This window comes from Ochotona curzoniae, unplaced genomic scaffold, assembly GCF_017591425.1.
Source record: "Ochotona curzoniae isolate NIBS_2020 unplaced genomic scaffold, NIBS_Ocur_1.0 scaffold_3835, whole genome shotgun sequence".
Taxonomy (NCBI): Eukaryota; Metazoa; Chordata; class Mammalia; order Lagomorpha; family Ochotonidae; genus Ochotona; species Ochotona curzoniae.
Window position 1 is genome coordinate 25,669,372 of NW_024467114.1, and position 14,243 is coordinate 25,683,614.

The 14,243-nt window shown below is 38.8% G+C and overlaps 1 protein-coding gene across 12 annotated transcripts in view; it reads right to left on the reverse strand.

Moving 5' to 3' along the window:
- Positions 1-14,243, reverse strand: part of TAX1BP1 (Tax1 binding protein 1) — a 59,905-nt gene that overhangs the window by 29,844 nt on the left and 15,818 nt on the right. For all 12 annotated transcript variants that reach the window (XM_040964594.1, XM_040964599.1, XM_040964602.1 and 9 more), the window contains 4 exons: positions 11,151-11,338; positions 7,997-8,155; positions 1,940-2,088; positions 1,471-1,561 (listed from right to left, as the gene is read on the reverse strand). In XM_040964594.1, the coding sequence (XP_040820528.1) occupies positions 1,471-1,561; positions 1,940-2,088; positions 7,997-8,155; positions 11,151-11,338 (587 nt within the window). The remainder of the gene's footprint in view (positions 1-1,470; positions 1,562-1,939; positions 2,089-7,996; positions 8,156-11,150; positions 11,339-14,243) is intronic.

A 14,243-nucleotide genomic window follows, 5' to 3' on the forward strand; every position in this document is an offset into this window, starting at 1 on the left:
CCCCTAATAAATTTTGGCTATTGATCATTAGTCAGTAGTCCATGCTATCGGCTCCAGAACCAAGTCCATCGCTGCAGGACAGAGACAGAAAATCAGAAGGGGCACATTCAAAACCAGTATCTCGAGCAATTTTTTTTTTGACCAATAAAAAGTACACCAGTTTCCATTCTTAACATTTATATGAATCAGTTTCCACAACTGTAATTATAGAGTAAACACATCTGTGTGTTATCACGAATATCGTGCTTTGGTTAATAGTGGGGGAAAAAATTACTCCTTGTAATTTACTCTTTAAATACATAAAATGCTGAAGGATTAATTCCTGTTCATCTTCTACAAACATGCCAAAATGCAACATCCTTGCAACATTACTTTTAAAAACTATCAAATTTCATAGTCATCATCTCATGAAAGTGACTTAACTAGAAGCTGACAACTCAGTATTACTAAATCCCTTGTCTGGCATTGTTTCCAGGAAAACGCTAATCAACCAGTTTTAAAAAATTATCTCCATGCCCTCCTACTAACACTTTCAGCAGTCAGGATATTTCTGTAATTCTTAAGATTATTTAAAAAACAAAAAACTGAAACTCAAACACAATTAGCAATTTGATAGACTACTGCTCTCACTAAGGCATATATATTCTTTTTTTTTTTTAAAAGATTTATTTTTATTATTTTTTGTTGGAAAAAATAAACAGATATACAGAGAGGAGATACAGAGAGGAAGATCTTCCGTCCGATGATTCACTCCCCAAGTGAGCGCAACGGGCTGATACTATGCCGATCCGAAGCCAGGAGCCTCTTCCGGGTCTCCCACACGGGTGCAGGGTCCCAAAGCTTTGGGCCGTCCTCGACTGCCTTCCCAGGCCACAGGCAGGGAGCTGGAAGGGAAGCAGGGCTGCCGGGATTAGAACCGGCGCCCATATGGGATCCCGGGCATGCAAGGCGAGGACTTAACCACTTGCGCCACCGCGCCGGGCCCGGCATATATATTCTTAAAAAGAAAGGGGAAATACTCCTTTACATATGAACAAGTGTTTCGCGTCACTCCACCTCTCTGATTTAATCACAGCACCTGCCAGCCATCTTCAATACCAGCAGGTTAATTCCCTGCAAACTGACTTCTACAAGCAACGTGACTTGTTTCTTTCTCTCTCAGATGTGCAGAGAAGTTAGCTACCCGCACTGTGAGGACATTCAAGCAGCTTACACAGAGGCCAGGACAACAAGAGCTCTGTTGCCCTCCCCCTGCTGGAAACCCAGTGATGGAGTCATCAGAGAAGAGATCCTCCAGGCCCAATCACAGCCAAATAGACTGCAGTCCCAGCCAACATTGTGCCAGCAATCGTGTCAAAGACAGGTAGCAAGAACCCCCTCAGCCAAGCAACTCCCAATTCCTAACCCACAGCCCCCAAGCCTGGTGTGATTCCTCACAAAGCTATAGCAAGCAGAAATAGAATAAATTACCTTATAAAGTTCCTTCTCGTCCTTTTCTGTCTTCAACTGACTTTCAAGTTGTTCTCTTTCATGCTGTGCCTTCCTGAGTTTGTCCTTTAAACTGAAAGAAGAAAATATGATGTTAAAATAAACCAGAAAAGCTATTAAAATACTTTTCTGGGCCCAGCGCAATACCCTAGTGCCTAAAGTTCTAGTCTTGCATGTGCCTGGATCCCATATGGGGGCCAGTTCTAATTCCAGCAACACCACTTTCCATCCAGCTCCCTGCTTGTGGCCTGGGAAAGCAGTCGAGAACGGCCCAAAGCCTTGGGACCCTGAACCCGTGTGGGAGACCCGGAAGAAGCTCCTGGCTGCAGATCAGCGCAGCTCTGGCCATTGTGGCCACTTGGGGAGTGAATCAGTGGACGGATGACTTTTTCTCTATATATCTGACTTTTCAACCTAATAAAAAAAAAAAAAATAAAGGCATCAAAAATACCTGTCCAGTTCGGTTTCTTTCTCAATTGTTTTGTGTGTCACTGACACAATGTCTTCTTCAAGCTGGAGGGCTTTGGCTTTTGCATCGCTGTATTTCTTCTTAAACTCCTCATTCTCCAATTTTAAACTTTGTGACACTTCCATAAAACCCTTAAAAGACAACACAAAATGTTTTCAGAAACAGAAACAAAATCAGCAACATCGGACAGAAGATCTTCCTCTCTGTCTCTCCTCTCTGTATATCCGCCTTTCCAATTAAAAAATAATAAAAAATAAATCTTTAAAAAAAAAAACCAAACAAACAAACCAAAAAAAGTAAAGACTAGCTTCCAATTCTGTAAGTAACAAAGTTCTATACTGGGGAAACAGTAGTCTTTAAAAATACATAAGGAAGAGTTAGAACGCAAAACATGAACTGCTTTCTCCCAGTCAGTTCATTCTTATGGTAACTTGGTAGTCAAAGAATCATAATGTGACCTGATAGCATTTTGGCATCTAATGCTATCTCTAAAAGTTGTAAATTGATAAAGTAGGAAGTAATTCCTGGCCTATAGTTTTATTGCACTAAAATATTCTTAAGCATATTCATAGTAGCTAACCCTTCCTTAAAATGAAAATAGCAAAGTACTAATCTAATAATCCTGTTTTTTTCCAAGACTTTAATTATTATTATTTATTATTATTGGAAGGTCAGATATACAGAGAGGAGACACACAGAAGAAGATTTTCCATCCACTGACTTACCCCTCAAGTGGCCACAAGGGGAGGAACTGAGCCAATCCGAAGCCAGGAGCCTTTCCTGGGTCTCCCACGTGGGCACAGGGTCCCAAGGTTTTGGGCTGTCCTCTACTGCTTTCTCAGGACACAGGTAGGGAAATGGGGCTGCCAGGATATGAACCAGCACAAACATGGGATCCTGGTGTGTACAAGGCGAGGACTTTAGCTGCTAAGCTACCAAGCCGGGCCCTAAAGTTACTTTTTCACACGAAAATATGAAGGAAGGCCTAGCACGGTAGCCTAATGGTTAAAGTCCTGCCTTGAACACGCCGGGATCCCATATGGGCACTGGTTCTAATCACGGACTGTGCCGGACCCTTAACTGGCAAGCACACACAAGAATCAGGTCTGGGATCAATTCAGACAAAGTTTCAATGGGGATTCCCCTGACTGAATTACTCAACTCAGAACCTCAACCCTGAAGAGAAGTGCAGGTATCATGGTCTGACCTCAGAGCAGTGAACAGCATATCCAGGTTCACATGGTAGGCAACTGGAGCCTACAGAGAACAGTTGGTACCACAGCAAAGGTTGGAGGACAGAACAAATCAATCATCTACCCCAGCCAAGTGATGGCAGTGAAAATCTGGGCAAGCAGAGATGCTAAGGTGGACTGTGTCAGCCAGTGGATTCTGGAGAGATTTCATCATGCTTGGAATGGCGAGATGGGCAGCAATCCAGAACTGTTGAACTATCAAAACCATCTGAGCAGTGCCCTCGGAGCATGCCCTACACTGGGGACCATGGGATGGTTTGGAGCTGGGTGAGACTTCTTTCTTTATCTCCCCTCTTCCCCCAGATAAAGAAAAAAAAAAGGTGGAAACAATGGTCTTGTCCACTTTCCTGTAGCCGTTGACTCTTTGCAGCCTAATTAACTATGTGAAGATCACAAAAATAAAAGAATTTTTAAAAAGTAACAATAAAATCTGAAAGTCCGGTACGATGGCTCAATTGTCTAATCCTCCCCTTCCAAGTGCCAAGATTCTATATGGTGGGCACCAGTTTGTACCCCAACTGCTCCATTTCCCATGCAGCCCTTGCTTACTGCCTGAGAAAGCAGTATAGGATGGCCCAATGCCTTGGCACCCTGCACCGACATAGGAGACCTAGAAGAAGCTCCTGGCTCCTGGCCTTGGATCAGCTCAGCTCTGGCCACTGCAGTCACTTGAGGAATAAGCCAGCAGGTGGAAGATCTTTCTCTCTCCATCTTTTTGTAAATCTGCCTTTCCAATAAAAATAAGACTAGAAATAAAAAAGAATAAAATCTAGGGCCAGTGCTGTAGTGTATCAAATAAAGCTGACACCTGTAGTACTAGCACCCCTTGTGAACACTGGTTCAACTCCCAGCAGCGCCACTTCCAATGTGGCTCCCTACTAACATTCATGGGAAAGTGCCAAAGAGGGCCACAGTGCTTGGCCTCCGTACTCAAATGGAAAACCCAAAAGAAGCTCTTGGTTCTTGGCTTCAAGCTAGCAGTCAACGCCACTGTGGCCATTTGAAGACTGAACCAGAAGATGGAAGATCTCTGTCTCTCTTCCTCTAATTATGCCTTTCAAAAATAAAAATAGGAGCCAGTACCATGGATTAACAACAGGCTAATCCTCCCACCGTGAGGTGCCAGCATCCTATATGGGTGCTGATTCATGACCTGGCTGCTCCACTTCAAATGCAGCTCCCTGCTTATGGTCTGGGAAAGTATAGGACACCCAAAGCCTTGGGACCCTGCATCCGTGTGAGAGACCAGGAAGTAGTTCCTGGCTTCTGGCCCTGGATCAGCTCAACTCTTGTCATTGCAGCCATTTAGAAAACCAGGAACAGAAGACTTTCTCTATTTCTCTTCCTCTGTCTAAATCTTTCAGATAAAAATAGTTTTAAAAAAAAACTTTTTTTTGTTTTTTTTTTTAAAAAAAAGCTTAAATCTACAGCTTTTGAAAAACATTTGATAGGTGGCAAATATTCATTTGGTCACCATTTATAAATCATGACAAAGCATACCACAATTCCAACAATACAAAAGACAAAGTTAATTCTGATTATCAGTGGGCCAGCACTGTGGCAAAGTCAGTTAAGCTACCATTTACAACAGCGGCATTCCATCTAGAAGCAATGGTCAAGACCTGGCTGTTTCACTTCCAATCAGGCTCCCCACTAACATGTCTAGGAAGGGGCTCCGTTTTTCTTCCTGCCACTCACAGAGACGAAAGCAGAGTTCCTGGCAACTGAGCTGACTTCAGCCTGCCCCATCATGGCTGCTGCAGGTACTTGGGGAGTGAACCAGCAGATGGATGACCTCTGTCCCTCATTCTCTACTCCTCTGTCTTCTGAATAAATGAATCTTAAATGTAAAAATTAGGTCTGACTATAAATGTATATATATATATGTGTGTGTATGCATATATATATCAGCACATATACATATATTTGATATATATGTCAAAAGAACTGAGATGCACTATTATCTGAAAAAAAAAACAGTTCTGGAATCATAAAGCACATCGAGAAAAAAATAAATTAGGTTCTAAATATTTTAGATAATCAATTGCCTGCAAATAATTTTCTTATTTACAAAAATTTCTAGTCAGACTTCAAATTAAATCTTACTCATCTGAATGCAGCTTTACTCAAAAACCTCACGTCTCTAAAGTAACTGAAAACAAGCCATGCAACCAATTACACACGATATAAACATGCCTCCTCTGGTTTCTAGAAAACCACACAAAAATTTGAGAACACAATAATCTATCTTCATGGTATCAACAGACAAACACATGCTAAAAAAATGAAAATAATAATTAGGCAATTACATGTTTCATGAACAGTATCCCTTACAAACACAACCTCTTTAAGTTGCTGTTGCATGCTTTATTTATTCAAACTATCTTAGGGATCCCATATGGGTCCGGTTGGTATCCGGCTGCTCTACTTCCAACTCCCTGCTTCTGTCCTAGGAAAGCAACAGAGAATGGCCCAAAGTCTTGCAACCCTAAAGCCACATGGCAGACCCTGAAGAAGCTGCTGGCTCCTGGCTCCTGGCTTCGGATCGTTCCGCTCTGAGCGTCCAGGACACTTGGGGAGTGAACTATCAGATGCAGGAATCATCCTCTATATCTCCTCCTCTCTGTATATCTGACTTTCCAATTAAAGGAAATAAATCTTTAAAAAAAAGAAAAGATCCTGAGGTGTAGCTGCCTAACAAGCTTGTAACTATAATTTCTCCTCCAGGTAAGTATAGTATTTTACCCCATAAAAGTTCTGTTTTTTACATTATAAATGTATTATGCTTTTATAATCTAGGGGAAATACTACGCACCTCCATTCCTGTTAGATTACAGCTATTATTTTAATCTTTCTCATGGTTATATAGCTCACAAGCATAAAAGGCAGTAAAGTAACAGTGACTCAGGTCAGAGAAAGATCCAAAATTTTCTATAATTCACAATATCACTAAAAAAAAGAGAAAGAAATCACTTGCAAATGTTTTCCAGAGTATGCCCCAATGCATCCTCTCCTCCAATATTACAAACTATCATAAAGATTTAAGAGGTGCCATAAAAGCTTCTGTCAAAGACCCTTCCTGGGTACCAAGGCAACAGCCTTCTATTAAGATCAATTATATCCTGATCTCAGTCTGTTAGAACAAGCTGTGGACACGTACCAAGTCCTTAGCACCTTACCACCTGGCACAGCACAGAGAACCTGTGATGCTTTAAGTCGCACAATCCTCAACTGGACTAGACACATGGCCTCTAGTTCATGAGAAAATTCACACAAATGAAGGCCTGCCATTCTGCCACTTGTATTATGAACACCCATTCTTTTCTTGGACTTCAAGGTGATCAGAATCAAACCATAAAAGGCCACATTTCAGCATATTTTGGAATAAAGGATTTAGGACACACTAAATTGGGCTTTTACATAAATCATCTACCTAATCTCGATTCCTCTGGCTTTTGATACAGTCAAACAAACAAAAAAAGACTTTCAGGAAATGTCAAACCCAGGTACAACCGCTGAGAAGCATGTGAAAGAATGGAGAAAAAACAGTGATAACTATACAGTACAATTATGCAACCAAGTAAAAACTCAGCTGAATGTCCTAAAAGTAAACATGTACCTCATGAATTTTTACTGATTTTTAATACTTTGTACTTCTGGTTTAAAAAGTGTGAAAGAAAATAGTCCTTAAACAAACAGAAAACTCTACCTCTATAGTCTACTGCAGAATACTAAATGTTTCCAAGAACAAATTGGGGAAATGCCTGAATATTTTTAACAGGTAATTAGAAGTTAAGATGCTTCAGACACTCATAAAGAAATTTACAAATGCTCATATGACTTGACATTACATTTACTCTCTAATCCAAAAGAATGATCCTCAAACAAATACAACAAAGAGAAGTCATCCCAGCTTGGTAAGCCCTACTTATGTACCATTTCTGCTTATGTATGCAACATGTAAGCGCTCTACTGCAAAGTAAAACTGGTGAGAATCACGGCAATGAGTAACTGGTAAGCAACTGCTCTAGGTCCTTGTTTGGTAAAAGAACCAAACAGACCCACCATCCGGGAACAAGTTAATCCTTTCAACAGACATAAATATATCCAACCAGGTTTGAGACTTCAAAACTCACCATCACAATCTGTACATACTTTGTCAGAACACATTATTTTTCTTATGAAAATACTGAGCCAATGCAAGGCTGACTAGTGTTTTCCCAATGCTTTTGGTTTCTCACTTAAACCTATTTGTATCTCTAATGAAATAACAGTTTTCTGCTTATATTTTTTTCTGTGCTCAAAAAATGGCACCAACTCGAAGTAGGTGTTTCTTAGGTAATTTGTAGCATTTCTCACATCAGAAAAATCTTAAAATGTTGTCTAATACCACATATTGCCTGAGTTCTGCCTTTTTTTTTAGGACAAATTTATTTTATTGCCCTTTTACTACTTATCACCTCAGCTTTTATCATTTCTATTTTCAAACAAACAAAAAAAAGTCTAATGAGTAATCTACAATTCTTTGTAAAACATCTGGGAATAGTTGTCAGGACTAGCTTATCAAGCCTGGTACCAATAATATAAAAGTATTTTAACCATCTTAAAACAAAAAAAGACTGTGGCAGAAGGTTAATAGGAACTGACCTATTCAAGCATAAATGTTTACTTAAAAACTACTATTTTTTCAATATCTCATATTCTCTAACTTCATTGGTTCAGGTCGTCGAAAAGGTGGCTTTTAGATAACTACCAATTCCAACCAGTTACACAGCACAGAACGAACCTGCTGCTCTGCCTGGAGCTGCTCACATCTTTCTTTCTCATGGTTAAGTTCTTTTTCCGTTCTTCCAATCTGTTCTCGAAGTTGTGCAGTTTCTTTTTCCAAAACAGCAATTAACTTTAACAGTTCTTCTTTTTCCTTCATGATTTTTTCAATTTTCAACTGCAAAACAAAAACTAAAGTCAATTTTAAGTCCAAACTACATCCCTGCAAATTGACTTTTTATATTCCAAAACAAAAGAGGAAATCAGATACAGATTTTTTCATATCAGTTCCATACAATATTTTGTTAGAAAAATTCATGAATCGCAAACTTACATCATCTTTTGGTTACAGCAGAAAATATTATAAGGAGGCATAAGTGTAGCCAAATGAGAAATTACCCATGTGTTTCCTTTTCAAATCAGCACTTCAAATATGGCACACTAAGGTGCACCAATGACTGACCCACTGGGCTTTCTTATCTGGAATAAGCACACACATCACAGAATTACACTGCTTCTTTGTGAAGACAATCCTGTAGGAAATCTTTGAACTGCCACATTGAAGTGTTCGTCTGTAAGATTTTGACAAGTTTTGGGTCTTTACCTAAGGTACCAAGGAATAAATAGCTTCTATGCAGAACACTTTAAAAAGGTCATGGAAAATGAAAAAGGAAATATACACAATTCTGAAATCCATGCATACAAGGGGACCTCAAAGGGTTAATGTCAAGTTAAAATTATGGGGAAAAAAAACTATGCATTGTTTTAAAAGTTTTGATACAAAAATAAACTTATGTTTTAATTCTGATTTTTTTGGATGCACCCTTACATGTAATGGCCTCTACGTGGCTTAGTGAAAACAACTGTGTAAATAAAAATGCAAATTTGAAAACAAAAATGTAGACTATAGTAATTTAGTAACAATATAAATGATCCTTAGAGAATACTAACAGGTCAGGATAATATACCAACGCACTAGACATCATTAGGATCTACATCAGCAGTAAACAAAAGCAATATTTCTATTACAGAAAAACTCTTTGATTCTAACCAGAAAAAAAAAAAAGAGATTCAGAGGGTGATTCTGTCACTGAAGCTAAAAATTGTAAATTTTAGCTGGAAAAATAAAATATTTCTGTGCAGTCACACTAAATTAGTTTCCCAAGCTTATAAAATCAAACTGGTTGAACTCATTAAAATGGCTGAAAACTTTGAGAATCATGCTTTTATCTTTTCCAATATAACAAATCAAATGATTAGGAGTAAACACCCTGAAAACAGAGCTTTTTTAAACACCTTATCTATTTTTTAAAGTTTATTTCTGTAATTTTTGTGTTAATTTTTTTTCCCGCTAAATCATCTGAAATGAAATCAGCCATTTCACCCGTAATCATTTCAGAAAAATCACTAATAAAGACAATCTCCTTTTTAACCACTACTGTCATTACAGCTAAGAAAATTAAGCATAATTTGTATTATCCAGTAGATAAGCCACAAACATCCCCACTATCCTCAAAAAACTTCCTCTTTTCTAAATCTGCTATCTAATCGAGGCTCACACACTGCAGGACTAAGTCTCACTAACCACTTTTAACATCAACAAGGACTCAGATAATATCTACGATTTCTATTAATTTTGTGTTAGATATTAAAGAGTTTAATGAATGTAAAACATAAAAGACTTGTCCAAAAAAAAAGGTTAATAAATAAAAAAGATTACATCTCAGAAACAGTTACCCAAGAAACAGCATCTTAAATTTTCTTCATAAAGAACCCTTTCTGGAGTAGGAAGGAATGAAATAGATTGTGAAAATCTATTTGGAGAAAACACAAGATAAACCCATCTTTTGTCTGTGGGAGGCCCTGAAATCAGGGTGGTCTACTAAGTATTCCAAAAGCTGTCCTGTAAATGCTAACTACATTCCTCTAAAGAGCTGGGCCTGTTCCTGCATCTCTACCATTCAAATATCTGACTAAAAACCTTGATCAGCTGGCAGTTGTCACCACAAAATGTTTTAGTCACCCTATAAAAGATACATTTTTGTATTAGTGATAAGAGAGGAATTTCTGAAAAGACAAAGATAGGGAAGAATTCACAATACAATAATGACTAGTTCCTTCTAACCTTCCAGTGTCTAATAAAAATACTTGTAACTTTATGTCTTTTTTCTTATAATCTTTCTTCAAGGTAAATAAAGTAAAATCAAAGGCATAAAACAACCTATTAAAAATTATCCATTGTCTGTTTCTCCTCTCTGTAAATTTGACTTTCCAATAAAATTAAATCTTTAAAAAAAAATCACCCACCTGACTATACACAGAAAGCAATGTCCTATAGACAAAATATGAACAGAATTACCCAAAATATTCAATTTTAAAAGCAAGTTTTCTGATTATAAGCACATTAAACACTAATTGCTGCCTTAACTGAACATAATAGTTTATTAATATAGTAGTTTATAAAGATGGGAAACATCTTGAAATGATATTTTAAAATGGTTCTATTTTCTCTTTTAATGACTAATAAAAATAAAATGATTATATCATCTATCTACATAGTAAACTCATGCTGGAGCCAGCATCATAACTCCACAACTCATTTATTTAAAAAACTGAAAAGCTTTTCACCTTTGCTTTGTAAATTACGGCTAATCTAGGCTTATTATTTGACAGTATGAACAAGGAAAAGTATCACTGTAAAAATGTCCAACCTAAATGAAAATTAAGTATGCTCCCCGATTCACTAAACATGCGGGCATGAGAAACAGCATGCCCACAGCTCATAAAACGAAGCTCACACCCAGACACACTGCCTTCCGCTCTCTCCCAACCAGCTTTAGGTCCCAAGTTTACTCTGTTCTCCCATCAATGAATCAGGCTACCAAAAAAGCAGACAGACAGGATTAAGGGAACATAAAGAAGTGTTCCAGTGGCTATTTTCTGCATCATTCACTATGCATAAAATACTGACGGGCTCTGAGGACATAGTCTCTGCGAGTGTGGAACCAATATGTAATTATAACCAAAGATTTGTATCTTTTTCAAAAGAGACACTGTGCATGCATTTATTACTTCAGTTAAAAAGCATTTGATTTTTCATGGATACTCTTGCATAATCTGAAAATTCTTAAAATGCCAGCCAGTATGAGCTCTGCCTCACTATGAACACCAACCTCCAGAAGGCCGGCTTTCGTCGTTACCACCAGCATGTCAGAATTCCCTTCATCTTCCATAGTAAGCAGCTCTTCAACAGGGGAAGCAGCTCGGAACTGGAAAGGTGTACTAGCCCCACGAATTTCACCCTTATGGGTAACATAACAGAACTGGTAAAATTCGCCGTCGTCATTCGGAAGGTAATACCCTAAGAGGTGATAAATAAAAAAGATCAACTTTCCAATATAAGATGACTCTTCCTTCCTTCTCAAACAAACCCAAACTTCCCATCTGTTAGTTCTAAAATTATTCTATCATAATATCTTTTCCATTTCTATCTCCACTAGGGCAAGATCAGCTCATCTGGAAGAAAAAAGTATGTATTTTACAATGGAAAAAGTGCTGCACTAACTGGGGAACACCAAGTATAAAAATCTGAGGACTGCAAAAAGAGGTGAGACTGTCATTTCCAGAAATGCTTTTCTGATATAAAATTCAGTATTTTTAAAAGGGAATTATTAATCCCAGTGCCTATAAAACTGTGTCACATAGTACAATGTTATTAATAATAATAAAAGGGAATTATTCTCTAAAAGAATATGCTATGTATGTAAATTAGATTAAAGCAAAAACAGTGTAGGACCTGTTGGTACAATAAAAAAATAATAAGCACAACAAGCTTTGGAATCACACAGACCTATTCTGGAATTCCAATTTTATACTTTTATGTACTTAACCTGAGCTGTATGTTCTTTTCTGTAAAGAAGAAATCTGGTTATCTATCACAGTTACTAATTTTCTCCCAATTGACAAAATAGCTATTATGTAACCACTGATGTATTCAATATTGGTATACTCTTCCTCAATTTTTGTTAAAGATTTGTTTTTATTGGAAAGGCAAATTTACAGAGAAAGTGACAAAAGATCCTCCGTTTGCTAGTTCACTCTCCAAATGCTACAACAGCTGGAGCCGAGACAATCCGAAGCCAGGAGCCAGGAGCCTCCTCCGGGTCTCCCACACAGGTACAGGGTCCCAAGGATTTAAGCCGTGCTCAACTGCTTTCCAGGGCCACAAGCAGGGAGGTGAATGGGAAGCAGGGCTACCAGGATTAGAACCAACACCCATGTGGGATCTCGGCAGGTGCAAGGGGAGGACTTTAGCCACTGGGCTACCGCACCAGACCCTCCATTTTTAAAGGCCCCTTAAAAAGGTAAGGTACATCTTGTGATACTTGAAGCTAAGATCTAAGTACTCAATCTCTCATTCTGCTTTTCAAGAAAACAAACCTTTAAAAAAAATAAATCTTATCAAAAATACTTTCCAAATAAGTACAACTAGAAATGTTCATCCCAAAACTAAACTGTTTTCTGATTTCTCTTGGGTAAGTATCTGTATGCTAAGCATTTACATTAAATAACTTTCAGTACAGATTTTTTTTCTACTTGAAAGAAAGAGGGAGGGAGGGAGGAGAAAAGGTGGAAAGGAAGCCAGGGCTTGGTTGGGCTTCAGGCTATACTGCACTTAAAACAGAAGGATGCCAGGGGCTCAGAATTTGCCCAGATCTGCCAAGTAAGTGGCAGGGCCTATGCACTCCAGCGATCACCTGCATCTCCCAGGACACATTAACAAGAAGCTGAATCCAAAGCAGGGCAGCTCGGACTGAACTCAGCACTCAAAGATGGCAGTGAGCACAACAGGAAGCAGCTAGGGGCCAGCGCCCTGGCCTAGCCGGCTAAGGCTTTGCCTGAGGCTTCAGCATTCCACATGGGTGCCTGTTCTAGTCCCAGCTGCTCCACTTCCAATCCAACTCCTTATTTACAGACTGGGAAAGCAGCAGATGACCCAAATCCTTGGCCCACACACTCATGTGGGGGACCTGGAGGAGTTTCATGACTCCTGGTTTCTGATTGGGCCAGCAGCTATTGTGGCCATTTGGGGAGTTTACCTGTGCATGGAAGATCTCTGTCACTCTTTCTCTCTGCCTTTCAAATAAAGATAAATCTTTTAAAAAAAAAAAAAAGAAAAGAAATAGTATGGTCCAGGCCCAGTAGCCTAGTGGCTAAAGTCCTTGCCTTGCACTTGCCAGGATCCCACATGAGCTCTGGGTCTAATCCCAGCAGCCCCACTTCCCATCCAGCTCCCTGCCTGTAGCCTGGGAAAGCAGTCAAGGATAGCCCATGTGGGAGACCCAGAAGAGCTCCTGGATCCTGGCTTTTGATTGGCTTGGCTCCAGCTGTTGCAGCTGCTTGTGGAGTGGGTCAAGGGACGGAGGATTTTTCTGTCTCTCCTCTCTGTATATATGATTTTCCAATAGAAATCTTAAAAAAACAAAAAAAAAGGAAGAAAAAATAATATGGAACTAGCAGCTAAAGTCTTAGGTTTACACACGCCAGGATCCCATTTGGGCGCTGGTTTTAATCCTGGCGGCCCCGCTTCCCATCCAGCTCCCTGCTTGTGGCCTGGGAAAGCAGTCAAAGATGGCCCAAAGCCTTGGGACTCTGCACCCATGTGGGAGACCGGGAAGGGCCTTTAGACTCCTGGCTTCAGATCAGTGCAGCTCCAGCCATTGCTGCTACTTGGGGAGTGAAACAGTGGAATAGAAAACCTTTTTGTCACTCTTTTTCTCTGTAAATCTGACTTTCCAATGGAAAAATAAATAAATCTTTAAAATAAAATACAGATTTAAAGTATATATTAATATGTAACAAATTTTCACTGCAATAATTTATGACTAAATTCAGTGAGTTTTCTTGGCAATTTCATACATTTTATTTTCTATACATTATGCTGATGTAAAGCCCATTAATTTCACCAGAACAAAAACAATTTGTAGTATATCCAAAGATAAGAACTTGACTGAATACAATCTAGTGAAATTATATACTTGCAATATGAAATCACTGTACCAATCTGACAGATTTCCAAGAGCATTTTTCCGATTAATTATAAAAAAATAACAAGTTACAAGCTTAACCATTGTAAACATACAACCACCCCTACCATTCATTTCTAAAATGCTTTCCATAATATAGTCCTATACTCACTAAACAGTAATTCCTCTAGATCTGCTTGGCCAGGACTCCACTCCTAGAGAGGAGTTTGCCTTCTCTAA